General features: G+C 53.9%; 1 protein-coding gene across 17 annotated transcripts; it reads left to right on the forward strand.

Moving 5' to 3' along the window:
- The first annotated feature begins 1,478 nt into the window (after nucleotides 1–1,478).
- On the forward strand, nucleotides 1,479–21,466 carry LOC105468713 (purinergic receptor P2Y2). 17 transcript variants are annotated; one of them, XM_011718984.3, is made up of 6 exons: nucleotides 1,696–1,817; nucleotides 3,419–3,512; nucleotides 3,850–3,984; nucleotides 11,004–11,174; nucleotides 13,011–13,199; nucleotides 19,675–21,466. In XM_011718984.3, the coding sequence occupies exon 6, from the start codon at nucleotides 19,679–19,681 to the stop codon at nucleotides 20,810–20,812; it is 1,134 nt and encodes a 377-aa protein (XP_011717286.2). In that variant the 5' UTR covers nucleotides 1,696–1,817; nucleotides 3,419–3,512; nucleotides 3,850–3,984; nucleotides 11,004–11,174; nucleotides 13,011–13,199; nucleotides 19,675–19,678; the 3' UTR covers nucleotides 20,813–21,466. The 17 variants fall into 17 exon arrangements, with proteins under 17 accessions (XP_011717292.2, XP_011717286.2, XP_011717289.2 ...); XM_011718979.3 differs by lacking the exon at nucleotides 1,696–1,817 and adding an exon at nucleotides 1,893–2,093 and having other exon boundaries at nucleotides 2,544–3,512; XM_011718978.3 differs by lacking the exon at nucleotides 1,696–1,817 and adding an exon at nucleotides 1,893–2,033 and having other exon boundaries at nucleotides 2,544–3,512.
- The last annotated feature ends 6,045 nt before the right edge of the window (nucleotides 21,467–27,511 follow it).

A 27,511-nucleotide genomic window follows, 5' to 3' on the forward strand; every position in this document is an offset into this window, starting at 1 on the left:
CAGGCCAGCAAGTGAGATATTAGTATTACTCCCTTTTGCAAAAGAGGAAACTCAGGCTCAGAGATGAGTCATGGGACAGGTGAGGCAAGACTGGAATCTAAACCCAAGGCTATGGGGTTCAAGGACTAGACCCCTTCCTCTGCTCCTAAGGCCTCACTAAGCCACCTGTGTGGTAGCTGAAATGCCATATGTCTCAGGGATGCAGTTTCCTCAGCTGTAAAGTAAGGGAATTGGGCCAGAGCAGGGGCAGAGCCCTGGGCAGGCCACCAACCAGATTTGCCCGCTGAAGGCGAAGGTCGAGGCTGGGTCCTCAACTTTGCGTCAAAGAAACTCGTTTCTCCTGGGCTAAATGGCCATGACAGTATAAGGTTTGAAGTTTTGGAAGAGGGGAGAGAAAGAAGGGGTTGGCTGGAGTTCCAGTGCCGAAAGGGTCTTCCCCATACTGGAACCTGAAGGCCTAGGCCCTATAACTTGGGCTATGAGGATACTTAGGTCCCTGGAAGGTGCCTGGCCCAGCTTAGACAATAGGCAGAGGAGGCTGGACAAAGGGCCTTTGTGTCTCCCAAGCAAAGGTCCCAGCGGGACTGCAGAGGCGGCTCTGCCCCTCTGGGCTGCGTGTCCACTCTGTTCCTGCTCCCGGTGGGGCTGCAGCCAGCACCCTTCATGGCAGCCAGGCCCAGTCAGCTGATATGGATCCCAAGAGGGCCCAAGGCCCCAGGGGCTCTGGGCAAGTTCCTTGGCTACAGGAAGAGGCCTCCTCTGCACTTGTCCAGCCACCCGAGTGATTGACTCCACTTCACAGGAAAGGAGACCCTGAGAGAGAATGGAACTGGGTCAAGGTCTCCCAGAGTCGGTGCTGAAGCTGGGTAGGAACCTACATTCCTGATTCCTAGACCAGAAATGAGAGAGAGGGGGGCGCTCATTCGTTCATCTATTCACACCTTCAAGGATTGAGCACCTGGGACAGCAGCAGGAAGAAGGTAGACCTGGTTCCCGCCCTCGGGAGCTCACAGTCTCCGAACGGGTCAGACACGCAGCCCGACCAGGGAAGGCCATTAGAGTGGGGTGGACGTGGACGGCAGAGAAGAGAGTTAAAGCAGCTCAAGATAACGGGCCAGAGAGAGTGGGGAGTTCAGGGAGCTGCTGGTAAGATTAAGGCAGGGAAAGTAGGGAGCACGGAAGAGGTGGGATCCTGAGTACCCTGCTTTCCTTCCCAGGGTAATGAGGAGAGGCATCCCCTACCCCCACTTTCAAGCAAGGGAGGTGCGTCCTCGTCCTGGGGTTTCGAGCAGGTCTCTCCGAGCAGGTCCCTTCCTGGCCAGCGGGGCTGGGGCGGGGCGGAACAGGGGTAGGGTGGCGCGGCGGCTGGGCGCAAAGGTCCAGCAGTGGGCCACGCAGGCGCCGGGCTGACCTGGCAAAACTTTGGCGTCTCTGAAAACCTCTGCTCACCCGCTCCCTTCTAGCGTGAGGGAGCCGGGCGGCCTCCTTCAGGCCCGGCAGTGGGACCGTCGCCGCCCGCCCCTCCCATTGCAGCACCGGTACAGACGCGCTGACCCCGCGGCCGTGTCGCTGGGCGGCGTCCCGGAGCGGGTGGCGAGGTATCTAACCGGGCGGGTTGAGGGCGGTGCCAGGGTTGGTCAAAGGTCCGCCCCGCCCCCTGCCTGGCCCGGCTTCGGGGGTGGGGAACAGCGCAGGGAGGTGGGTAGCTGGGCTCCCAGGCACGTGGGTCTCTGCGGCGGCGGCTGGACGCAGGCACTGGCACCCGGGAGCCGCGGCGACGGCACGCCGGGCGGAGAAGCGCAGCGCAGGGGCGAGAGGTGCGGTGCCTGGAGGGAACAGGGCGCTTGGAGAGGCCCAGGGAAGCGGCGGGCGCTGGCGCAGGTGCCGACTGGGCGCGGGGCAGGGGAGGGCGCTGTGGAGCGGCTGTCGCCCCGGGGCACCGTTGCGAGCCGGCGTGTAGCGCATAACTGGGCGTCTTGAACGCGCCTGTGGGTCCGTGGTTGAACTTTGTCTCCACGGGAGCGTCGGTCTCGGTGAGTGTAGACGGGCGCCCAGTTGCGAGGAGACTGTGCGCGAAGTCTGCGTGTTAGCGGGTGAGTGTGTGCGCCCCTCGGGGCGACTGGCCCAGCCTGCGGAACTTGTCTGTGTGTGCTCGGATGTGAGCGTCCCCGTGGCATGGGGCGGTGGGCGGTGCCCAGAGACATGAACCCCTGAAGATCCCCTGCCCCCTGTCCTGCCCCCAGGGTCACTCTGGGTGGCCGCCTACCGCTGGTAAGGTTGAGGGGGGCAGTTGCAGGGAGTGGGCGGGGGAGGAGGGAGTGGGGAGGAAGGACAGTAAAGCCTCTGTCTCAGGACTTTAAATCTGGCAAATGCCGTGGTAGGAAGGGTCAGTCAGGAGAAAGGCGATACCCCACCCCGCAACCCGAAGGCTGCCAGTGGCCCTCTTGGGGTCCTCCAGGAGTGCAGCCCAAGGGTCAGGGACTGCTGGAGACGAGCACTGCCAGCTCGGGATCTGTGGGGTCCATGGCTGCTGTTCCTTTCAGCATGGCATCGCCAGCTTCCCCGGGACCACAGCCTGATCTGCCTGGTTTGTTTTGGATCTAAGCTGAAATAATGATGAGTTTTGAGGATCTGGATGAGGACCCAGGCAAGTTTATTACCTGCTGGTGGAAGTGGGAGGAAGAAGATTCTCTGCGCAGACAGGTCCACAAGAGAGCTCTGGAGACTCAGAGATCTATGTTCCAATCCTGTCTTGGCCACTGTGTGGTCTGAGCAAGCCGTCCTTTCTCTGAGCCTCGGTGGCCTAATCTGTAAGAAGGGACTAATGATACGGGATTTGAGGGCTGTTGAGGAGCTGATGAGTGTGTCATGTTCAGTACCAGTGTCCCCCCATGGGCAGGCTCACAGCTTAGGGATGGGAAGTCAGTCCCTGGAGGGAGCCTGCCAAAACCAGAATCCCACATGTGCCCCTCCCTAGGGCACAAGCCTTCCACAGGACCAAGCCTGAGCCGTGTAGCCTGGGACTTAAGGTCTCTGATAACTGGGGCCTGCCGGCCTTTCCAGCCACCTCTCGCGCCTGATTCTTCACCATGCAGCAGCTGTCTGGAGTCTCTCATTTCTTGCCTCGGTCCTGTTGCATATTCTACACTCCCTGCCTGATAAGCCTCCTACTCGCACCTTCCTCAACTGGAGAACTACCCAGACTTGGGACCCAGCTCAGATGGCCCCTCCTCTGGAAAGCTTTCCTTGATCCCCACAGCAGGGTTGGAGCCTCTTCTAGGCCCCTACAGTCCTGGTGCTGACAGCCCTGGTCCCACCTGGACCGTCATGATCTATGTCTGTCTCCTCCTTTCCTCTTCTCAGGTCTAGGGGGTCCTGGAGGGCAGAAACTGGGTCTGACTCATTTCTGTGTTGCCAGCATCCCGCACAGGGCTGAGCTGAACTGAGAGAGCAGCAGCAGCCCCCATCCCCTGTTTCTGGCCCCAGCTTCTCCAGTAAAGGCCTGGCTGCAGGTGAGCTCCATGTCACTCCAAAGAAGGGCAAACCAGAATATGGTTATCAAAGTGTGTGGCACAGTTTGCCAGAACAGTGTGATCTGGGACACTGCAGGACCTAGAGTGCCCAGGCTAAAGACCTGGATTTTATCCTGAAGGCAATAAGGAGCCATGGAAATTTATGAGCAGAGGAGTTTCATGGTCAGGTGGCATTTCAGAAAGAGCTCTCTGGCTGCAGGATGGAGAATGGATCAAGTAGTGCCAAGTGCAGGAAGGTCAGGGCATTTGTGATGTCAACACTAGAACTGTCCCAGGAGTTGTTTAAACCCTAATTGAGTCCTTGCCCGTTGGCCAGACACTTTTCCCTGAGCCTTCAGATGCTCCTGCTGAGGAATTTGGGGACCTGCAATTGATCTCATTCCAGCTCTGCTCCCAGCTTGTTGGATGACCAGTTCCTGCCCTGCTAGGCTCTAAAAGGAGGCCAGAACAAGTAAGATCCTGCATGGGAGAGTATGTGTGTGGGGAGGCCCTGGCACAAAAGGTTTGTCACTCTTTCTCCTTTTCTCCCTGTCTTGGGCTTTCTTGGAGTCTGGTCAGAGGGGTTAGGTATCCCAGTGGGTAACCCTCAGAAATGACTACCAAACTTGGGCTGTGTAGTGAGGCTGTGGCTCCTCTGTTTGTCTCCCTCCTGCCCTGGATGCATAAGGCTCTAAGAAGGTGTGAAGGTATCACCAGGGCCTCATGAGTGACCCCATGAGAGCTTTGACTTAATGGCTATAGTCTTTAGAGAGGCCATTGTCCCTCTCTAGGTGTCAGTTCTGCCATCTGTAAATTGAGAATGGTGATCCTTGCTTTTTGAGGGCAAAGTTGCTACGAGGATTAAGATAGTGACCAGGGAAGAGCTTTATAAGCCTTAAACTGCAGTGCTTGGAGAAGGAATGTGATACTCATAGACTTAAATTCATTTTGAAGACTGTAAGAGAACATGGGTGCAATAGCAAGGGGTTGTGCTGGTTATTGAAATTTAATTACTGAATGCCTTCCTCCCCTACCCGCTCTGCAGAGACGTCTTCACTAGTAATGATTTACAATCCATTTTGTCTCCCTATAGACCTGTGAGGCAGGAATTGAATCTCCATTTTGCAGATCAGGAAATAGAGGCATGGATTGTATCTTGCCCAGGGTCACCAAGCTGAGGTGAAACCTGGGGCTCCAGTCCATCTGCCAGCTTAGCCCTCCCCATCTGAGACAGAGCCCTGTGGGGTCGGGCCTGGTCCTCTGGCTTCCAGGCTGAGAGGAGTTTGAATTCTGCCCTGGGAACCTGTGTTTGGGGCTTTCTTGTGGCCAGATTACCCAACTGCTGATAAGATAACGCCTGCCCAGACCTGCCCACAGGACCAGAGATGCCTTGTCGATCTGGTGAGGGCAGTGGGGGTTGCCCCTCAAGCCTTCTGCCCAAACTGCCTCTCCCCAGACTGCTTTGTGTAGGCCTGCTTGGTATACCCTCTGGGCCACACCTTCCTCTTGGTTGCCCTTGGGTCCTCGGGCCTGTCCTGTCCTTATTACTGGGCCCTGATAGGAGTAGGCTGGCTGTGTGGGCCACTGTGACCTCTGTACTCATCCAGAGGCCAGTTGTAGGACTACGCTCAGCCATCCCTGCTTTCTCTCTCTGTCCCCATCACCCAGGTTGGGCTCAGGGCAGGTGCCAGTGGGTATGTGGGAAATGAGTGGCGAGGTGGGAGTAGGCATGGAGTAGAAGGGGGGGCTTTTCTCCATGGAGCGCCACAGTTGGTTCTGGAGCAGAGGAGTTCCTCCACCCCCATCACCCCATCTCTTAGGCCTGAGTCATTCCTGGTCCAAGATGAGTAGCAGGAGTTTCTGGTAGAAGGGTGAGCAGCCTGGGCCCCGAGGAACAACTCCTTGGCCCTCTGCCCTGGTACCTTGTCCCTCTCATTTTAGCTCCTGGGTGAGAGGCCTGGGTGCTGGAGTGAGGGAAAGGGACCTCCCTCAGGCTTCTGGGGCTCACGTGGCCTTTCCCTCCCCAGGTCTGAGGAGAACCTCTGGGTGTGGACCTGGCTTCCTGGTGAATGCCCCAGCCCTGGCTTGTAGGAGGGGGACTCTTGCCATGGCTGGGCTGTCGCAGGAAATCTAGGGCCAAGGGACCTGCTCCTCTCACGGCGCCACCATATTGTCTCCTCCTTGGTCTCCCTCCCTGCGGACTCCCTGTCCCATCTACCTTCCATGTGGCACCATTTTTGTAAAGGTCAACTCTGACCATGTCCTTCCCCTCTTAAGCCTTCCATGGCTCCTCACTGTCCTCAGAATAGAGGCCAAGCTCTTCGGCCTGGCATTTGAGCCTTTTCATGTGAATTCCTCAGGCTCCCACACATTCCATGCCACCTCACCCTCCACAGCAGCCATGTAAGACCTCCTGGCCTTTCCCAGCAGGTCACGCTTTCATCCACCAAGTCTTTGCTCATGCCTCTCCTGCCTTCAGAGCCCTCCTCCCTCTTTGCCCACCTGACAAACTCCTAATCATCTATCAGTTTCCAGCTCAGATGACCCCTCCTCTGCAGAAGCGCTCCCTGACCACCTCCCCCAGGCCAGGTAGGAGTTGCTGTGTGCTCCATAACCCCTGGGCTTGCCTTGTATGGTTTATTCACCCAAGTGGATTTGGTCCCTGTCTGTGTCTTTTTCCCCAGCCTGACTGGGTACTCCTCAAAGGTCCTGCAGAGTGCGATCTGAGTCTGAGTTCCCGAGGTCCCTCTGAGGCCGGGTGCACCAGAGCATTGGCAAGTGTTTGCTGGGACTTTGTGGTTCCTGGGAATGTGATTTAAGATTTCTTACTCTGAATCCAGACTCCTGTGGCTCTGAGAATCTCAAAAGCAAAGGCTATCAGGAGCAACGAGTGATAGAATTGAAGAAACACTGAGCCCACACCCGGAACCAGAGCCTCTTGGAATTAGACTGTGAGAACCAGGGAACTCAGAATCCTGGAGGCACCTGGAGGGGCCATCTCAGAATCACAGGCTCATGTGGTTCCTGGTCGATGCTTTCATCCCCCTTTCCACCTTGGGTTCTCCATCCACCTTCTTTCCTCCCAAGCTGGACCCTTCCTGCTCCTCCTCAAATCTTATCACAGTTCTCCTTCCAGGGACCTTGCCTGACTGCTCTGACCATGACCTCTATCCCTCTGCTGGGGACACCTGGGAGGGCCTACCTACCGAGCAGTGTCGTGGGTTCCTGAATTTCAGTGTCTCCCTGTTGTGACAGGCAGACACAGCCTCCACATTAGGACAGTTCATGATTTGCTAATGCCATGGTGCACCCATCTGTCCCCTTGTCTTATTCCTCATGGGCTGTCCCATGCAGCAGTGATTCTCCCCATCTGACCACTGAAGAACCCGAGGCTCTGAGAGGGGGGCTGACTTCACCAAGACTGCACAACACAGGCGGCTCCAAGTTAGAGCCTGAACTCAGGGTTCTTGCCTCTTGAATCTGGAGGCATTTGGCTGTGATAGGTTGGGGTGGTGTCCAGGATGTTGTGGTTCTGAGCCTGTTTAATCTAGCAGCATGTCTCTGTAGCCCTGTTCTGGGCTGTGCTGGGATCCAGGTGAGATGGGTGGTTTGGGGTCCTGCTCTGGGTTGGAGGTAAGGTGGTCAAACCCACACTGACAATAATTAGAACACCAAACCTTGAGTAAGTCCCTTCCTCTTTAGAGGTCTTCAGCCGATCTGTAAGCCTGGCTGATCTGAGATTTACCCACTCAGATGCTGCTCTGAGCTCAGCCCTGGTGAGTGGCCTCCACAGCCAGGATCCTAGGGGGGTTCCCAAGAAGGAGAGAGCATCTGGAAGGGGGTAGAGAGCCCAAGGGCCGTGTGAAGGGGAGGTCTTACACCACAACGGCACCGGCTGATAGCATCTGAGGTTACCCCTTAGCCATTTCCTCAGACCAGCTTTGGTGCTCCCGGTGCAGAAGCAGGTCAGGCAAGGCAGGGGGCCTGCTGGCCTTCAGCCCCTTGAAGGACATTGAGGAGGGGCTAGGGTGACTTCTAAGCTCCTCAGGTCGTGCACTCCAGCCTTGCCCTCTCCACTCCCCTCAAGCCACCAAGATGAAGAGCAGTTCCTCAAACGTGTCATGTCATCTCTTGTTCATCCTCACTCTGCTCCTCCTGTCTCTCCAACCACCTGACTCCTCATCTTCCAAAATGCAAGTCAGGTGCCCTCTCCTCCAGGAAGCCTTCCCTCATCACCCTTCCAATCCTGTTGGGGGCCTCCTTGGCTTCCTCCAGGCCTGATCACCTTGTGTTATCATCGCCTATTTCTGAGTGTGCCTCCCCTGATCTTGACAGTGAATTCCTTGAGATCTGACCTACCTCAGAGTCCCCAGGTGCCCTGCCCAGCGATGGGCATAGATGTGACAACCTTTGTGAAGGGTGAGTGAGTGAAAGAGTATGGTGGCTATCTGGCTTCTGCTGGGGAATCCCTGGACTGCCTTCCCCCTGAGGACAGCCTTCAGTGTGGGAGACCTGATCTGTGGTTATTCTGGTTGTGACCTTCCTGTAGCCCATAATTCCTGCAAAGCTTCCTGCCCTTCTTGTCTTCCTGAGATACCCCCACCCTCCATGCCTTCTTTACCTGCTGAAATATTCTCTCTTACTATTTCATAAAATGAGCCTAAATCATCTAACCAGCTCAACAACCTTCTGAGGCAGGTACTGTTCTGATATTGAGAGGAAACTGAGTTCTGGGTTTTGGAGTTAAGAGACTTGTCTTACCACTGGGAAGAGCAGAACTGGGATTTCCCACCTGCCTAGTGCCCTCTCTTGCCCCCTTAATGAGGTTCTGGGACTAGGTCCTCTGTTTTCCCTCACAGCACCCCACCCCTGGTGGAGATAGGCAGCAGGGGTCTCCACAGAGGTGACAGGACATTCTCCTCTACCAGACTAGACAGGGTCTGCCACCAGCCAAGGAGGCACATTCCAGAGCCACTCTAGTGGAGGAGCTGGAATGTCATCCAACCACCCTGGAAATTCCACAGTGCCCTGGGAGCTACCCAGCTCCTCCTTCTGACTTTGGCCTCACTAGCCTAGAACCACAAAGAGAAAGACCCAGATTGGGTTAGGGGCAGGACCAGATCAGGGGATTAGAGGTCTGCACGCTAGGCTTGGCTCTGCCCTTGGCTCACTGGTGACCTTGGGTGAGACCTTGAGCTACCCCTTTCTGGATTTAGTTTTTCTTTTTTTTTCTTTTTTTAAAACTATACTTTAAGTTCTAGGGTACATGTGCACAACGTGCAGGTTTGTTACATATGTATACATGTGCCATGTTGGTGTGCTGCACCCATTAACTCGTCATTTACATTAGGTATATCTCCTAATGCTATCCCTTCCCCCTCCCCCCACCCTATGACAGGCCCCGGTGTGTAGTGTTCCCCACCCTCTGTCCAAGTGTTCTCATTGTTCAGTTCACACCTATAAGTGAGAAAATGTGGTGTTTGGTTTTCTGTCCTTTCTATAGTTTGCTCAGAATGATGTTTTCCAGCTTCATCCATGTCCCTACAAAGGACGTGAACTCTTCCTTTTTTATGGTTGCATAATATTCCATGGTGTATATGTGCCACATTTTCTTAATCCAGTCTCTCATTGGTGGACATTTGGGTTGGGTCCAAGTCTTTGCTATTGTGAATAGTGCCACAATAAACATACGTGTGCATGTGTCTTTATAGCAGCATGATTTATAATCCTTTGGGTATATATCCAGTATTAGGATGGCTGGACCAAATGGTATTTCTAGTTCTAGATCCTTGAGGAATCGCCACACTGTCTTCCACAATGGTTGAACTAGTTTACAGTCCCACCAACAGTGTAAAAGTGTTCCTATTTCTCAACATCCTCTCCAGCACCTGTTGTTTCCCGACTTTTTAATGATTGCCATTCTAACTGGTGTGAGATGGTATCTCATTGTGGTTTTGATACGCATTTCTCTGATGGCCGGTAATGATGAGCATTTTTTCATATGTCTGCTGGCTGCATAAATGTCTTCTTTTGAGAAGTGTCTGTTCATATCCTTTGCCCACTTTTTGATGGGGTTGTTTGATTTTTTTCTTGTAAATTTGTTTAAGTTCTTGGTAGATTCTAGATATTTGTCAGATGGGTAGATTGCAAAAATTGTCAGATTTTTGTCAGATGGGTAGATTGCAAAAATTTTCTCCCACTCTGTAGGTTGCCTATTCACTCTAATGGTAGGTTCTTTTGCTGTGCAGAAGCTCTTTAGTTTAATTAGATCCCATTTCCCAATTTTGGCTTCTGTTGACGTTGCATTTGGTGTTTTAGACATGAAGTCCTTGCCTATGCCTATGTCCTGAATGGTATTGCCTACGTTTTCTTCTAGGGATTTTATGGTTTTAGGTCTGACATTTAAGTCTTTAATCCATCTTGAATTAATTTTTGTATAAAGTGTAAGGAAGGGATCCAGTTTCAGCTTTCTACATATGGCTAGCCAGTTTTACCAGTCCCATTTATTAAATAGGGAGTCCTTTCTCCATTTCTTGTTTTTGTCAGGTTTGTCAAAGATCACATGGTTGTAGATGTGTGGTATTATTTCTGAGGGCTCTATTCTGTTCTATTGGTCTATATCTCTGTTTTGGTACCAGTACCATGCTGTTTTGATTACTGCAGCCTTGTAGTATAGTTTGAAGTCAGGTAGTGTGATGCCTCCACCTTTGCTCTTTTGGCTTAGGATTGTCTTGGCAATGCAGGCTCCTTTTTGGTTCCATATGAACTTTAAAGTAGTTTTTTCCACTTCTGTGAAGAAAGTCATTGGTGGCTTGATGGGGATGGCATTGAATCTATAAATTACCTTAGGCTCTATGTCTGGCCTTAGTTTTTCTACCTGTGAGATGGATGCAATAACCACCATGACCTCCTCACACAAAGGAAGTACTGAAAAGTACTGAAAAGAGTAAATCCTGGGCCCTGCCACTCCTCTGGCAGAGAACTGAGCAGACAGGCAGAGAGCTGTGGGGCCAAAAAGGGATGGTCAGGCAGCTTCCTGGGAGAGGGCCTGGGGCTTGCAGGGTGGGAGGTAGTGGTCAGGGGCACAGCCTCTGAAGTCGGACAACCCAGAGTGGCTATGCCGTTTGCTAGCTTTGTGAGCTGTGAGGTTATTTAGCCTCTCTGAGTCTCTCAGGATTCAACGAGAAGAGGTATATGAAGTCACCTAACACAGAACTTGGCACAGGGACAGCACTAAACTCTTGTGGTGATATAGGTGTTAGATGATAAGGGAGGCTGTCTCTAAGCAACAATATGACCATGGGACTGCTTTTGTTGTGCCTGAGACAGGAATATGAGGGCAAGGGCAGAGAGGATGGGTTTTCTGGAGCGATGGCAGGGACCAGATCAGCCAGGGCCTGAGTGCCAGGTTGAGGAGCTGGGACAGTCGCCTGAGGGCACTAGGGAGCCACGAACATGACTCAACAATATGTGGTTGGATTTGTGTTTTAGGAAACCACGTGACCGCAGTGTGAAAGGTGGACAGACAGGGCAGGGGTGGAGGCACGGAGGCCAGTGAGGAGGCTGGTGCTGTGGACTGCGGAAAAACAGACCTCAGGCTGCAGTGTGGGGACCATGTGGTGCATGTCTGAGGAATTTCACTGGTTGAACTAACAGGACTTGGTGAGTGGTGGGCTTCTAGCAGGGTGGAGAAGAGGGAGGTTTTCCAGGCTGTATCAGAGGTTTGAAACCTGGAAAGATGGTGGGGGCCCTTCTCAGAAATGAGAACCACTTGGAGAAAGTGATATTCTCCACTTTAGCCTGTTGAGTCAAGGCATTTTCTAAGGAGGAGGAGACAGGGCGTGCACCTGGGTGCAGCAGGGTGAAAAGGCTGACGTTCCCTCACCTTGTCATAGTCTCTAGAGTAGATCAGCGGGGAGCTACCAGCCCACCGGCCTTGTCAGTCTGAGACCAGCGGGCAAGGTGCACTCAGTAAGCAGTGGCCCAGAGGCACTTCCCATGAACACCCCTGCCCTATCCCCAAGGTATTCTTGCAGTGTCCCCATCTCCTCTCCCACATGCTCCCACCCTTGTACTGCACTTCCAGCTTGGGGACCTTGGCTCAGCTGTCACAGACCCACTCCTCCATCCTAGGGAAATGAAGATGGAAAAAGAAAAACTCAGGAGTTGCATGTTCTATTTCTCCTTTGAGGTATCTGAGGTGCTGGTGGAGGGTGAGACCTGCCCACACAGAGGGTCCCCTCCACCAGGCAACTGTCCCCTCCCTGAAACCCTGTGCTTGGTGTGCACAAGGGGCTCCAAGGTGAGATAAAAACCACAGCCAGAATTCGGGAGGGCTGGGCTCTAGTCTTGGTTCTGTCCCTGACTTACTGTGAGGCTTGGGCCTGTTTCCTCCTCTGTGAAAGAGGGTTTCACACAGGAGATTTCATACACACACACACACACACACACACACACACACACACACTTTAAGTTCTGGGTTACGTGTTCAGAACGTGCAGTTTTGTTATATAGGTATACACATGCCCTAGTGGTTTGCTGTACCCATCAACCTGTCACCTACATTACGTATTTCTCCTAATGTTATCCCTCCCCTAGCCCTGCAACCCCAACAGGCCCCGGTGTGTGATGTTCCCCTCCCTGTGTCCATGTGTTCTCATTGTTCAACTCCCACTTATAGGTGAGAACATGCAGTGTTTAGTTTTCTGATCTTGTGATAGTTTGCTGAGAATTATGGTTTCCAGCTTCATCCATGTCCCTGCAAAGGACATGAACTCATCCTTTTTTATAGCTGCATAGTATTCCATGGTGTATATATGGCACAGGAGATTTCTAAATGCAGTTTTAGGCCCTGATGGTCTAGACTGTGTGTGTGTGTGTGTGTATGTGTGTGTGTGTGTGTGTGTGCATCCGTATGTGTCCACTGCATGTACACCTGAGTGTGACTCTGCATGCCTTTGTGTATCTATGTGTCTTGGTGTGTCTGTGCCAGTGTGTGTTCAGGTGTGGCATATGTGTGTTTATAACACCTATGGAGGAATGCTTAGAGGTAGGAGTGGGGAGGAAGGGGGTCTCTAGAAAGACGTAGCTTAGGCAAAAGTGTGTTGGCAGAAGGACAATACAATGCACCCTGGGCAAAGAGGGTATTGACTTTTCCTACTATGGGGCCAAAGCACAGAACCAGGACCGAGGGAAGGGACACTGGAGGCTTGGAGGCTTGGCTCAGCTGTACGGGACATGGGTGAGACTTTCCTCCAGGCAGGGCCACCACTCTATGAAAGGCAGCCTGGGGAAAGGGGCTGTGAATAACTCATTCCTGGAACACATGAGCTGCAGTTTGGGTGTACAGAGGGCACTCAGACCAGGACAAACACCAGGCCATCTCTCTGCCTCCTTCTGGTTAAGGTTACCACAGAGGAGGTGGCCCTGGGGGGAATTGGCCTAGCTGGGTTTCCATGACCCTGAGACCATGCTTTCTCTACCTCCCTCTGTCTGCAGGAGCCCCTTGCGGCAACAGCACTGCCTGCCCAGAAAAATGCTGGAGGCTAGGTGTGGCCCCAGGCCTGGGGACCTGTTTTTCCTGTTTCCTGCAGAGTTCCCTGCAGCCCAGTCCAGGTGTGTGCATTCATGAATGAGGAACCCGAGCAGGCACTGAGCATCCTGACCTGGAGAGCGGGGGCTGGTCAGGTACGTGTGGCGGGGGGGCGGGTGCGCTGGCTGGGAGGTGAGGGCGGGTGCGTGTGCTGTTGTGCCTGTGTCTGCCCTGAACTGGCTTAGATCAAGGGGATCCGAAGGCAGGTGCCCTGCTCTGCTCCCTCATCCCAGTCTGTGATGAATTCAGGCTTTGAAGTCAGATAGCTTTGGGTGTCAAGTCTAATTTTTCCAATGCCTGGCAGTGTAACCTTGTACAAATAGCTTAACCTCTATGGCAATATCTACCAAGGGGTGGGGATGGGGGATGACGATGCTGTGTGAAAGCTGCTCAGCCCAGGTCTGGCCCCTACAAAGCAGGGTGGGTGGAGAATCCTAATCAGACTGACCCGGGTTCTGAGCCAGATAAAAACCTGTGGCAGGTCTCAGACAGCCAACCCATCTCCAGTGCGCCCATGTCCAATCCCCTCCCGCTGGCACTTCCCTGACCTGTCCAGAGAAAGGCAGAGTCTCCTGGGCTCCTGTGGCAGTTGAAGGAGAGACAGTCTAGGGACATAAGCAGGTTCCAGGTGGGCCAGGACCCCTAGAGGGGCTGGGTTGTCCCCTGGTTACTTAGGGTCAGCAGCTAAGAAACCTTTAAGCATTCTTGTCCTTGAGAGGCCCTCAGAGAAGCAAGTAATTTGTAAGTAATTTGATCAAGGTTACAGCACTGGAGATGGGCTGCAAATCCTATTCAGGTACATCCCACAGTGGAAGTGGCTGAAGGAGGGAGGTAGTGAACTCCCTGTTTATGGGAGTGTGCAGAAGCTGCAGAGGGCTTGTGCCTGTGTGTGCCTCCTCTGGGCCCCCATAGCCTCTTGTGCTTGATTCATTCATTCATTCATTCATTCATTCATTCATTCATTCATTCATTCTCTCGTTCCTGTAATCCTCCTGTGGTCGGGCCTCCTGCTGGATGATAGGGGCAGAGAAAAGCATCAGATGGACCCAGCCTTCAAAGAGCACCTGAAATGTGTTGGGGTACAGGATGGAAGGACAAATTACCAACTGGCTGAGAAACATCCTAAGGGGTGATGGAAGGGAGAGCTTCAGAGATTAGAAGATCCTTTGGGACGTACGAAGGAGTGCAGTGTGGGTGGGTTCAGGGAAGGCTTTCCAGTGAGAAAGAACAGAATGAACACAGGCAGGGGAGCCTGGAAGGGTCCTTACAAGGCTCACATCTCCCCTCCAGACTGGGAGTTCCTTGGGGCAGGGCCAGCCAGACTGGGGCGCAACAGGGCTGGTGCGCATTGGATAGTCAGGTGGAGCCTGGGGCTCCCAGGGGCATCAGCCCCAGGGGCATCAAGATCAGGAGAGGCAGAAGGGAGACTTAAGGGAGGGGGCTGGGAAGTTGGCTGTCCCTCTAAGGCAGGGCTAGGAAAGATGTACTCACAGGTTGGTGAGCCAGCCTGTAGAACGAGAGGGTGGGCGGGGTGAGTCTGGCCCAGGGCCATGGTGATGGAGTCCCCAGCTGGCTTGGGAGGGTGGGGGCCAGGATGTCTTAAAACAGGTGGAAGGGGCAGCTCCCTTAGTTCAAGGGAGACAGGGAAGTCTCCACCCCTCATTTCAGTGTCAGAGATTCCACCGTTACGGATTAGCAGGAAACTCTTCATGCAGGGTGATGAGATGTTTATGTTGACTGTGGAGGGAGGTCAGGCCTCATCTCTGAGGCAGGAACAGAGCAATGGAGTGAAGGCGAGACTGGGCATGTGTGTCTAGATCATGGAGGAAGCCCCCTCCCTGTCCAAGTGGGTCAGAGGACCTCCCGGGGACATTTTGGGGCTGCAGTTGTCAAGGCTAGGGGATTTGACTAGTGTCTGATACTTGGGAAGGAAGGAAGGAGGAAGGAAATGCTTGATGTCACCTGATGTTTTGTGGCAGAGCTAAACTCGAACCTCGGCTTACTGATACCCAGGTGGGGCTCTGTCCTGGGAGGGAATGTGGCTCCTCCATAGCTCCTCAGTCTCACACAGGGGCCTCTCCTTGCTTGTCCTGCAGCTTCTGTGAGTCAGTGACTCTCAGCTGGCCTTCCAAAGCTCCAGACCTGATGGACCCAGGCTGTGCCCATCCCCACACTTGCCATGGTTGACACTGAATTCCTCTTCCCCACCATTCCTCCATCAGGGAACAGTCTCCAGAGCCTCCCTCCCAAACATCTCTCCCCTTGCAGGGCCCCTCCCCTCACAGGGCCCAAGGCCTTCCCCTTCTTGGGTCTCAGTGTCACTCCCCTGGCCCACCACACTCACCTCTACAGCCTCCAGTCAGGACCTCCAGTCCCACCTCCACTGTGGCCAAAGGTTTCTGGAAAAGGCCACCACTAGCTGAACCTTGGCACTCATAACACCACCGTGTGCCTACTGTGTGCCAGGCTCTATTCCAGACATTTTACACAAATGACTCGACCTTCACAGCAGTCCTGTGGTGGAGATTCTAGTAACTGTCCCATTTTACAGCTGAGAAAGCAGAAGCAGTCTGGCTCCAGCGCCCAGGTTCTTAATCACTGGGTTCTCTGCACTGAGGGATAAAGAGCCGTGAGTTCAACAGGTGGAGATGAGGGCCACGAATGAATTCCAGGTAGAAGGAGCAGCAGCAACTAAGGCTGGGAGGGGAGAGTGTTAGGCACATCCAGGAAACTGCAGGTCACAGGGGTTGGGGCGGGTGAGGTTGGCAGAGGCTCAGTTATGAAAACCTCAGGTACCAGACTTGAGGTCTGGGCTTTCTCCTGAGAGAGGGTAGGAGCGGCAGGAGGATTCCAAACAGAGGAATGCTTTATTTGACAAAGGCCACTCTGGATTTTGGTGGGTGGGTGGGTGGGAGTGGGGCTGGAGGAGGGAGGCCAGTGCAGTGGTTCCAGCAACAAGAGGTAGAGCCTGGAACTAAGCTGGCAGCAGGAACTGTCCTGACCCTGGGTAAGATGGGTCTCAGCCACTTGACCTGCCAGAGCCCCAGCCTCTACCTGTCTCTTCTTTTTTTTTTTTTTTGAGACGGAGTCTCGCTCTGTCGCCCAGCCCAGGCTGGAGTGCAGTGGCGCGATCTCGGCTCACTGCAAGCTCTGCCTCCCGGGTTCACGCCATTCTCCTGCCTCAGCCTCCCGAGTAGCTGGGACTACAGGCGCCCACAACCGCGCCCGGCTAATTTTTTGTATTTTTTTTTAGTAGAGACGGGGTTTCACCGTGGTCTCGATCTCCTGACCTTGTGATCCGCCCGCCTCGGCCTCCCAAAGTGCTGGGATTACAGGCGTGAGCCACCGCGCCCGGCCCTGTCTCTTCTTGACTTGGCACCACATAAGCTTCTCCTGGCCTCGTCACCCTGGTTTTGCCCTGGCTCCTGGGGAGCCATCCGTGTCCATGGCAGGGGGAGCAAGGGTGCAGGCCCACTTGCTTCTGAGTGCACATTTGCTGACAACAGGAGACAGAGAAGATCTGGGAGTCTTGGTGGAAGAAGGGAAACTGGCCGGGCGCCGTGGCCCACACCTGTAATCCCAGTACTTTGGGAGGCTGAGGTGGGTGGATCACTTGAGGTCAGGAGTTCAAGACCAGCCTGGGCAACATGGTGAAACCCCATCTCTACTAAAAAATACAAAAACATTAGCTAGGCATGGCGGCACACACTTGTAATCCCAGCTACTTGGGAGGCTGAGACATGAGAATTGCTTGAACCCAGGAGACAGAGGTTGCAGGAAGCTGAGATCATGCCACTGCATTCCAGCCTGGGCAATGGAGTGAAAATCTGTCTCAAAAAGAAAAAAACAAAAGAAAGAAAAAAAGAAGGGAAATTGAAGGATCTCTACACCCCCAGCACCCCTAATCTCAATCTCCTGGGCCTTGAACTGCCTCTGGGAAGCCAGGGCTGGAAAAGCAGCTCAGGGTCTATGGGAGTGGATGTTGCAGGCCCTGCAGAGTCCCCCAGTCCCTCAGGACTCCAGGATCTAAAATGAAGGGAATTAGTACGGGCACGATGGCTCACACCTGTAATCCCAGCACTTTGAGAGACCAAGGCAGGAAGATCACTTGAGGTCAGGAGTTCGAGAGCAGCCTGGCCAACATGATAAAACCCCATCTCTACTAAAAATACAAAAATTAGCCAGGTGTGGTAGCATGTGCCTGTAACTCCAGCTACTCGGGAGGCTGAGACAGGAGAATCGCTTGAACCTGGGAGGCAGAGGTTGCAGTGAGCCGAGATCAGGCCATTGTACTCCAGCCTTGGCGAAAAAGGGGGACTCCATCTAAAAATTAAAAATTAAAAATAAATAAATAAAATAAAAATGAAGGGAATTATATGGCCCCAGATTCTCAGGATGAAGAGGACTCCACATCTCATCTGCCCTTTCCATCCTCCCAGACATACCCCGACACAGGCACAAGCCCTTCTGCATCCTCTGCTAGAGAGTCACTTGCATACTCCCATAAACAGGGAGTTCACTACCACCATCCCACAGCCACTTCCAGGGACTGGACCTGGACAGGAATTGCAACCCATCCCCAGTGGCATGACCTTGACCAAATAACTTACATGATCTGTGTCTTAGCTTCGTGATTGGAGAACTGGGGATGGTGACTTGGCCCCCAGAACACATCGTAAGGATAAAGTGAAGTAACTTTTTTTTTTTCTGAGACAGAGTCTTGCTGTGTCGCCCAGGTTGGAGTACACGGGGTGATTCTGGCTCACTGCAACCTCCGCCTCCTGGGCCCAGGTGATCCACCCACCTCAGCCTCCCGAGTAGCTGGGACTACAGGCGCCTGCCACCACACCTGGCTAATTTTGTGTGTGTATATTTTTAGTAGAGACAGGGTTTCTCCATGGTGGCCAGGCTGGTCTTGAACTACTGGCTTCAAGTGATCCGCCCGCCTCAGCCTCCCAAAGTGCTGGGATTACAGGTGTGAGCCACCACGCCTGGCCTAAGTGAATAACTTTTATAAAGCAGGCTTAGTAGTAGGGTTTGAAAAATGTTAGCTCCTCCTTCCCCTTCACACTGCTAGAAAGTGCTTCTTTGTGTTTTTCTCGAACTTGCCCACCCAGGACTCCTGCTATGATTTCCAACCTGCCTCCTGGGATGTTAGGCACGTCTTTGTCTTCCAGGCCGGGATGTCTGTCCCCTACCTCCCAGCTGCGAGAGAGCCCTTAACTGGTCACCTGGGTAGGGGTGAGGAGGAGAGGGAGGGGACAAGCTGCTCCCTAGGCACTCACTATCTGTTGGATGGTCAGTCCCCATGGGTGTGTTATATGCTTAGTGGGGACAAGGTTGGGGGGGATACTGATGGTATGCAGAGAGAAACTGGATAGGCATAGAAGAAGCTGCATTTACCACACAGAAGAAGACCCGTTGGCCCCCATCCCCATCTTCACCCCAGATTTCCCTAGACTCTTGGAGGGGGGGTTACTTCAGGGGGATTCCCTGGTAGCCTCACAGGCTCAGGGGCAGTTGATAGATATAGAAATTGCCAGAATAGAGGAAGATGAAAAAGTGAAGGAATAACTGAAGAGGGAGATCTTTGGAAATACTTGCTCAAATACCAGAACACTAGGTGTGCACCCAGAGCCTGCCACAGAGTGGGAGAACGAGCTGGAGAGAACTCTGTAATGCCTGCAGGGGGCTGTTGGATGCCCACCGGCCAGAAATGCCTCTGCAGGCAGTAGGCATTGGGTGTGAAGCAGGGTCAGCCAGCCTCAAAGGCCCCTTCCCATGGACTCAAAATTCTCAAAATTACCCGCTCTGGCACCCCCAGATCCTCAGATTCTAGGGCTCAGAATCCTACATCTAAAACTCTGATCCTGAGGTTCTAGAGATGGGTAAGAAAACTATCCACCCCCCCCCCGCCCTCCCCTCTCCCAGAGATGGGATCTTGCTATATCGCCCAGGCTGGAGTGCAGTGGTGTGGCCACATCTCACTGCAGCCTCAACCTCTTGGGCTCCAATGATCCTCCCACCTCAGCCTGCCAAGTAGCTGGGACTACAGGTGAGTGCCAGCACGCCTGGCTAATTTTTAACACAAATTTTGTAGAGATGGGGTCTCACTTTGTTGCCTAGGCTGGGCTTAAGCACCTGGTTTCTGCCTTGGCCTCCCGAGTAGCTAGGATTATAGGCATGAGCCACTGCACCCAGCTTGAGCTAACTTTTTTTGAAGGTCAGATAGTGAATATTTTAGACTTCACAGGCCATATGGTCTTTATCACAACTACTCAACTCTTTGTAAACAGATGGGTACAGTTGTGTTCCAATAAAGCTGAATTTACAAAAGCAGACTGGATCTGGCTTTTGTACTATAGTTTGTCTACCCCTGTTCTCAAGTTTGACGATTGTGTGATCCTGATATTCATGGATCTCATGCATTCTCAAGGTTCCAAAGCTTGGAGGTTCCAGGTCCAGATCCAAGTCAGATGGCAACGAAAGCCCTGGTCAGGTGGCTGTGTCAGGTCCCCTAGGGGCGCTCCAGCCACAACCCTGATGGCCTCACCCCTCCCTTCCCTGCAGGGCGATGGCGGCAGACCTGGGCCCCTGGAATGGCACCATCAATGGCACCTGGGATGGGGATGAGCTGGGCTACAGGTGCCGCTTCAACGAGGACTTCAAGTACGTGCTGCTGCCTGTGTCCTACGGCGTGGTGTGTGTGCTTGGGCTGTGTCTGAACGCCGTGGCGCTCTACATCTTCTTGTGCCGCCTCAAGACCTGGAATGCGTCCACCACATACATGTTCCACCTGGCTGTGTCTGATGCACTGTATGCGGCCTCCCTGCCGCTGCTGGTCTATTACTACGCCCGCGGCGACCACTGGCCCTTTAGCACCGTGCTCTGCAAGCTGGTGCGCTTCCTCTTCTACACCAATCTTTACTGCAGCATCCTCTTCCTCACCTGCATCAGCGTGCACCGGTGTCTGGGTGTCTTACGCCCTCTGCGCTCCCTGCGCTGGGGCCAGGCCCGCTACGCTCGCCGGGTGGCCGGGGCCGTGTGGGTGTTGGTGCTGGCCTGCCAGGCCCCTGTGCTCTACTTTGTCACCACCAGCGCACGTGGGGGCCGCGTGACCTGCCACGACACCTCGGCGCCCGATCTCTTCAGCCGCTTCGTGGCCTACAGCTCAGTCATGCTGGGCCTGCTCTTCGCGGTGCCCTTTGCCATCATCCTTGTCTGTTACATGCTCATGGCTCGGCGGCTGCTAAAGCCGGCCTACGGGACCTCGGGCGGCCTGCCTAGGGCCAAGCGCAAGTCCGTGCGCACCATCGCCATAGTGCTGGCTGTCTTCGCCCTCTGCTTCCTGCCCTTCCATGTCACCCGCACCCTCTACTACTCCTTCCGCTCGCTGGACCTCAGCTGCCACACCCTCAACGCCATCAACATGGCCTACAAGATCACCCGGCCGCTGGCCAGTGCTAACAGTTGCCTTGACCCGGTGCTCTACTTCCTCGCTGGGCAGAGGCTTGTACGCTTTGCCCGAGATGCCAAGCCACCCACTGACTCCAGCCCTGCCACCCCAGCTCGCCGCAGGCTGGGCCTGCGCAGATCCAACAGAACTGACATGCAGAGGATAGAAGATGTGTTGGGCAGCAGTGAGGACTCTAGGCGGACAGAGTCCACACCGGCTAGTAGCGAGAACACTAAAGACATTAGGCTGTAGGAGCAGAACACTTCAGCCTGCGCAGGTTTATATTGGGAAGCTGCAGGGACCAGGGCTTGTGCAGACTGTACGGTCTCCCCAGATATGGACCATCAGTGACTCATGCTGGATGACCAAGGAAGCCATGACCCCATGCTCCGTCATTTAACAGGGGCTCAGGATATTCGCTCTGTGGTCCAGAGTCAACTGTTCCCATAACCCCTAGTCACCGTTTGTGTGTATGAATTGGGGGAATTAAGTTTCAAGAAAGGCGAGAGTTAAGGTCAATGACACCCCTGGCCTGACTCTCACGCAAGTAGCTGGCTGTACTGCCAAGGTATCTAGGTTGGAGTCTAGCCTAATCAAGTCAAATGGAGAAACAGGCCCAGAGAGGAAAGTGGCTTACCAAGGTCACGTACCAGAGTCTGTAGCTGAGCTACCTGGGGTGGCGGCCAAGTCACAGGTTGGCCAGAAAACCCTGGTAAGTAATGAGGGCTGAGTTTGCACAGTGGTCTGGAATGGACTGGGTGCCACAGTGGACTCAGCTCTAAGGAGTACCCCCAGCCCAAGAGATGAACATCTGGGGACTAATGTCATAGACCCATCTGGAGGCTCCCATGGGCTAGGAGCCAGTGTGAGGCTGTAACTTATACTAAAGGTTGTGTTGGCTGCTGAGCTGTGCCTTATTGTGTGCTTGGGGGATGAGGATATGGTGGGGAAGCTTTCACCAGCCACACAAGGGTCCTTTCTCCAACCCATTCCCTTCTGCCACCTACCTTCTCACTAGCTGTCTCAGGAGTAGTCTCCTTTCAGGGATCCTCTCTCTAGACCCCAGATCCTCTCTCTAGACCCCACTTTAAAGCCAGTTGGCTTCTGTGCCTGACTCTGTGCTGAGCACAGAGGGAAGTCAGGTGCAGTCCCAGTCCTTGAGATTTCCCAGTTTAGGTGGTGGCCAGTCATGTGCTGGTAAATGTTAAACCATTTAACTGGAGCTCTGATTTAACTGGGAACCCCTTCTTTGTAGAACTGCCCAGTTTCATGATGCAAAAACTCTTATGGCCGAATTCAAACTATAAACATGATGTCCGCTTCCTTGTAAAATTCCTGAAAATTTAACAATTGGTTCTTGGAAGCAGGTACAAGTCACTCTAGCACACCACTGGATAATGCCAAGTGGATGGGGCTGTGAGCCAGGGGGTCAGGGAAGGGTTCCTGGAGTGGGAGACTCCTGAGTTGTAGCTTCTGAGAAAAGCAGCTCACCAGAAGAAAATCCACATGCAGGATGCATCCCAGGCAAAGACATGGGGCAAGAGGGCAGGGTGTGCAGGAGCCATAAGCAGGCTGGACAGCTGGCTCCAGGCTCAAGGCAGGGTTGGGGCTGGGTCACAAGGAGGCCAAGTTAGGGCTCCCTCCTTGCTCTGACCCTAAGGCTTCCTTTGCATTGTGGGTAAATATGAAAGAGACTCACTCCTCCTCCTGTCCATCCTCTGCCTTCTGGGAAAATCCCAGAATGGCAGGGTGTTGCTCAGGCTGGGTCAGGACTTAGCATGGGGGAGATGGGTTTCACCTATGATAGGTTCTGGGTCTAGCCAGGACAACTCGGGGCTGATGTGTGGAGCTCAGCTGGACAGGGCCCTGCCCTAGCCTTTGGAAGGGGACACGGCAAAGCTGACAGGCCTCATTCTTGATCTCAAGGACAGGGACTCACTCCTCTCCCTCTGGGAGAGCCCTCGCTCTGTGGGCCCACTCTGCCTGCCTCCTCTGACCTCTCCACCCTTCCCACTGTGCCTTGTGAAAGGCAGGGCATCCCCAAAGCTTGCTGTATTTGGAGTTTGACTCCACAGCGCCCTCATGTGACAGAGACCCATCACAGACCATGACCCAAATGATTGCACTGTGCCATGTGGGTGACCTGCCCAGAATAGTGTGAGCTATTCACCTCTCACATTCTAGGTTCTATACTTCTGTTAATGTAGCCGATGTCCTTCTGAGCTTTTTTTTTTTTTTTTCTTTTTGAGACAAAGTCTTGTTCTGTCACCCAGGCTGGAAGTGCAGTGGCGCAGTCTTGGCTCACTGCAACTCTGCCTCCCGGGTTCAAGCAATTCTCCTGCCTCAGCTTCCCAAGTAGCTGGGATTACAGGTATGCGCCACCACACCCGGCTAATTTTTGTATTTTTAATAGACACAGGGTTTCGCCATGTTGGCCAGGCTGGCCTCAAACTCCTGACTTCAAGTGATCCACCTGCCTCAGCCTCCCAAAGTGCTGGGATTACAGGTATGAACCACCACACCCGGACCCTCTTGAGCTTTCTTAGTGATTGCCTGTTACAAACCACCCTTCAGCCTTTCCTGCAGGCCTGAGCCACTCCATAAGGACACAGGAGGGGCTTATTCACCATCTAATCCTGTGGCAGGCACAGGTCAGGGTGGATACTGGAGACCCTGGGCGAACCAGGGACAGGCCCAGAGCCCCACCTCTGGAACCCAGTTGAACTGCATGGCCCCTTGGTATGCACATCCTACCTTGCTGCTCAGGGCCCAGGCCACTCGCCTTGTGGGTGAGGTTCCTACCCTGATGCCTCATGCTATTTTCAGCCCAAGTAAGACCATAATTTTCCACTCCTGGCCCCAGACCATTGTCCAGCAGTGACGTGGGGGAACCTGCCTGCCCTCAAAATATCTCCTATTACCCTCCAGTACTCCCTGCCCCCTTCACACCTCCCTAAACTGACATCACTTCCTGGGCTGTTGACTCATGAAGGCCACTGTGAAAGGGCACGTGCCCAGCTCTTCCTGCCCAGGGTGACTGGATGGAGCCATAGAGCTGAGGCCAGGGACAGGGCAGGGATGGGAGGAAGGGGAGGGTAGAGAGTTGAGTGTCAGGGAGTAAACATCTGCTGATGTGCCTGCAGCAGCTGTTCTCAATGAACTGCATGACATCAGGGCAGGGTCCCTGGCACACAGTGGTCTCTGCCCTGGGTGACAGGTGTTCCAGGGCCCGGGAGGGATGGGGGAACCCCAGGTGATATCCCCACTTTCACACCCTGAGGTTAGAAGAGGCCCTAAACAGCATATTATCCACACACGGTTACTCCAGGTCAAGCCACCAAAGCTACCTCTCTGCCACCCTTGTCATGGCAGATTTGGGCTGCTCTGTTTAGAATCAGACACATGGGGGAGGGAAGCCGTGTATTGACCCATGTCCCACGCACCCTGCAGGACCCTCTCATCTCTGTTATATGGTGGATGCTTCACAGAAACCCTATGAAGTAGATGTTATGATCCCATTTAGCAGATGAGGAAACAGAAGGGTGTGAGAAGTGAGGACTTGCTCCAGGTTATCCAGGCCATCAGAGTGAGTCAGAGTGAGTCCAGGGTCACCTGATGGCCAGAATCATGCCCTTTCTAGTGCCCCACGATGCTCACAACCCCGCAGGGCAGAAGGTTCTCTAAGTGGCCCCTCGCATGATTCAAGATGACAGAGGCGGTGTAGCAAGGATGTGAGAACACAGATGCTCCACCCAGACCACCTCAGTGTCAATGTTGTCCCCACTTTCCTTGCTGGGGTCTCTTGGGCAAGTTACCTGATCTTGCAGTACCTCAGTTTTCCCATTTCTAAGTGAGATGCTACCTTCCACGCAGGGCACTGTGGGGCTTCCCTACGTTATTATGCACAAAGTCCTCCTCACAGTGCCCGGTGTGTGCTCAGCATTTATATGCCTGGCACCAGGCCAGGAGGCTACGGAGGCAAACCAGCTGGGCCCTGCCCTCATGGAGCTGACATCACTTAGTACGTAACCACATTGGGATACATGTTTTGAAGGAGAGGACAGTGTGCCTGGCCAGTGAGCAGTAGTGGGCCGTACGTCTCCAGGGACCCCCTCCGTGGGATGTGGGAGAAAGGAAGCAGGTCTGTCCTGGGGGAATGTGTGGGGCCACCTCTGCCCTGCCTGGCAGTGGGTGGATTTCAGGACCATGGGCCTGTGCTGTTTACAGAACCTTGTCCAGGTACCCAGCTGTAGGAAGGTAGCATGGAGAGGAGGAAGAAGGCCCCCCTAATAGCAAGCTTCAGGACCTTGCCACTTCAGGCTAGAGAGCTCCTGCCCTCCCACGGCAGCAGGGTGGCCATTTCTCCCTGACTGGGGTGTGCACCATGGTGCTCTGCAGCCACCCCTCACTTCACTAAGAGTCCAGAGATCTAGGAGCAGAGGACTGGTCTGGAGCTGGGCAAGGGCAGACAGCAAATGGTGAGTTTTTGCTGTGTGACCTGAGGCCATTTGCCTGCCTTCTTTGGACTGTGCTCTGAGGCCTGGAGACCTGTTCCCCTGTTCCAGTTTCCCCACCTCAGTGAAGGCACAACCAACAGCTACCTCCCAGGCATTTCCAAGACCCTCCAGGCCCCCGGTTCTGAGGACTAGGGTGGAGGCAGTGTTTCTCCCCAGCATCAAGTGACCAGAGAAGTGAAGTGACCCCGCTGCCGCCACACAGTGCCATGTCTGGAGCTCCTGCCTCCTGCAAGGTGGAGGGTGAGGCTTGGCCAGGAGTGACCAGGGTGAGGGGTGTGCTTGTGGGGGTGAAAGGTTGGGGTGAGAACTGAGCCCGAGTTAAACTCATCCTCCTCTGCCCTAGTACACTGTGCAACTTCGGGGAGTCACTGCCCCTCTCTGGGCCTCACTTCCCCCATCTTCGATAGGACTTGGCTCTGCCTGGCCACTCCTCCTCCAATGGGGGAATTCCTGGGCTTGCCTCTGTGTTGGCTCCAGCTCAGGTGTCAGTCTCAGCCCTGTCCCAGCCAGAAACAATGGGCCAGACAGGGCCAGTCACCCCCTGTCCTTGGGGGCTCCACCCATAGCCCTGGACTATTTTCAGCCCTTGCAGATGGAGTCAGAAAAGGATTTTCCACTCCCAGCACAATGACTGCCCTGGACAATTGTCCAGCAGTGACGTGGGGGACCCGCCTGCCCCAAAATATCTCCTGCCCCTGATTTCCAAGCCTCTCTGCCCTGCTCCTCGCCTCCTGGCCTTGCTCCTTACCTCCCCACCCTGATGTCATTTCCTGGGGCTGTTAACTCCTGAAGGCCATTGTGAAACATCTCATGAGACTCCTGGGAGACACAACCAGTTGGAATCAGTTTTCCCTCCTGGCAGGGACCCTAGGGATTGTTTGGCTGCTTAGTGGGACTGGTGGCCTAGAGAGGGCTGTGCCTTACGCAGTCACACAGCAGTCAGTGTGCAGCGTAGACATAAGCCCAGGGCTCTTTGACTGCTCCCGCTGCCTCAGCCAAATTCATTAGCTCCAGTCTGTGCCTCCTGGAACTGAGAGCTCGCCACTGAGCTTCCTGGGGTGGGCACCTGGGGCCCGAATAGTGTGGGTGGAGAGGTGCAGCTCAGGTTTTGACCTTAGAGTAAGCCCAGTACATGGGCCTGACCTTAAAACCTTTCTCCCCATTGAGTCCCATTTTTACCAAATGTGGCTGTTAGAAACTGAATGTTTGTGTCCCCTACCCCGCAAATCCATATGTTGAAATCCCAACTGCCAAGGTGATGGTATTAGAAGGTGGGGCCTTTGGGAGGTAACCAGGTCCTAAGGGTGCAGCCCTCCTGAATGGGTTTAGTGCCCTTACAGAAGGGACCCCAGAGAGCTCCTCACCCTCTTTCCACCATGTGAGGATATAATGAGAAGCTGGCAGTCTGCAGCCTGGAAGAGGTCCCTCACCAGATCCCAGCCATGCTCTCAGACTTCCAGTCTTCAGAATGGTGAGAAATAAATGTCTCTTGTTTCAAATCCACCCAGGCTGTGGCATTTTGTTATAACAGCCCACGCTGACTGTGACTGAACTCAGGGTGACAGAGCAGCAGCTCTGGGGCAAAGGGGAGGGTGGGGACCATAGGGCAGCTGATGCAGGAGCAGGGTTCTGGCCCAGTTCAGCCATCACCAATTCTGGGACTGCAAATTCAGTTTCTTCATCTGGAAAATTGAACTGGTAATACCGATACCTCTTTTCCCAGTTTACTAGACAGCGACAATGCTGTGAGGCATAAACACCCAACTGTTTGATTTTCCTCCCACCCATGCTGCCTGCTCGGTGACATGTGATTTTCCTTTCCCATCCATAAACTGTGCATTTGGCAAACTCCAAACTTTTGAGTCACTTTTGGGTAACAAAGTCAGGTTTAAAATTTCCATCGCCTGCTTAATGGAACGCTCACCTGTCCTCTTCCCCTGTGCTGTGAGGACCCTCCTCACTCCTCTTCTGAGTCCCTCTCTCCTCTAGGTGTTGGGGCAGGCTGGGGAGGAAAGGGACCAATGTGTCTTTCCTGGTGATGCTATAGCCCTCTCTTGTTGACCTTGCTTCTTGGGCCATCAGTGCCCCCTGCACAGAACTCTCCAAACATCAGTCCACACCTTTGTAAAAATAGTCTCTCCACTAAGCTATCCCAAAATGACCTGATTGGAGTGTGCAGCGACTTTCCTGCTGGGACTCTGACTGATACCCTGGTCTCCCTGAGTGATTTTCCTGCACACCCTGCTGGGGGTGTAGAAGCCTGTCCCCCTCCCACCGCACACCCCACACTTGGCTGAGATCTCACAGCTGCAAAGATGTCTTTGAATCCATGGAGCCCAGGGTTCAGCGTGTAGAGTGAGGCTGGGGTGTGTAGACAGCTGGGGTAAGGAACCCTGAGAACGTGTCTTACCCCAGTTGTTTCCAAGTTTCTTTA

This window comes from Macaca nemestrina, chromosome 12, assembly GCF_043159975.1.
Source record: "Macaca nemestrina isolate mMacNem1 chromosome 12, mMacNem.hap1, whole genome shotgun sequence".
Lineage (NCBI taxonomy): Eukaryota > Metazoa > Chordata > Mammalia > Primates > Cercopithecidae > Macaca > Macaca nemestrina.

What these genes read in the sequence shown, in the direction of transcription:
- LOC105468713 (XM_011718990.2), top strand. Translation starts at nt 19,679, where the DNA reads ATGGCGGCAGACCTGGGCCCCTGGAATGGCACCATCAATGGCACCTGG.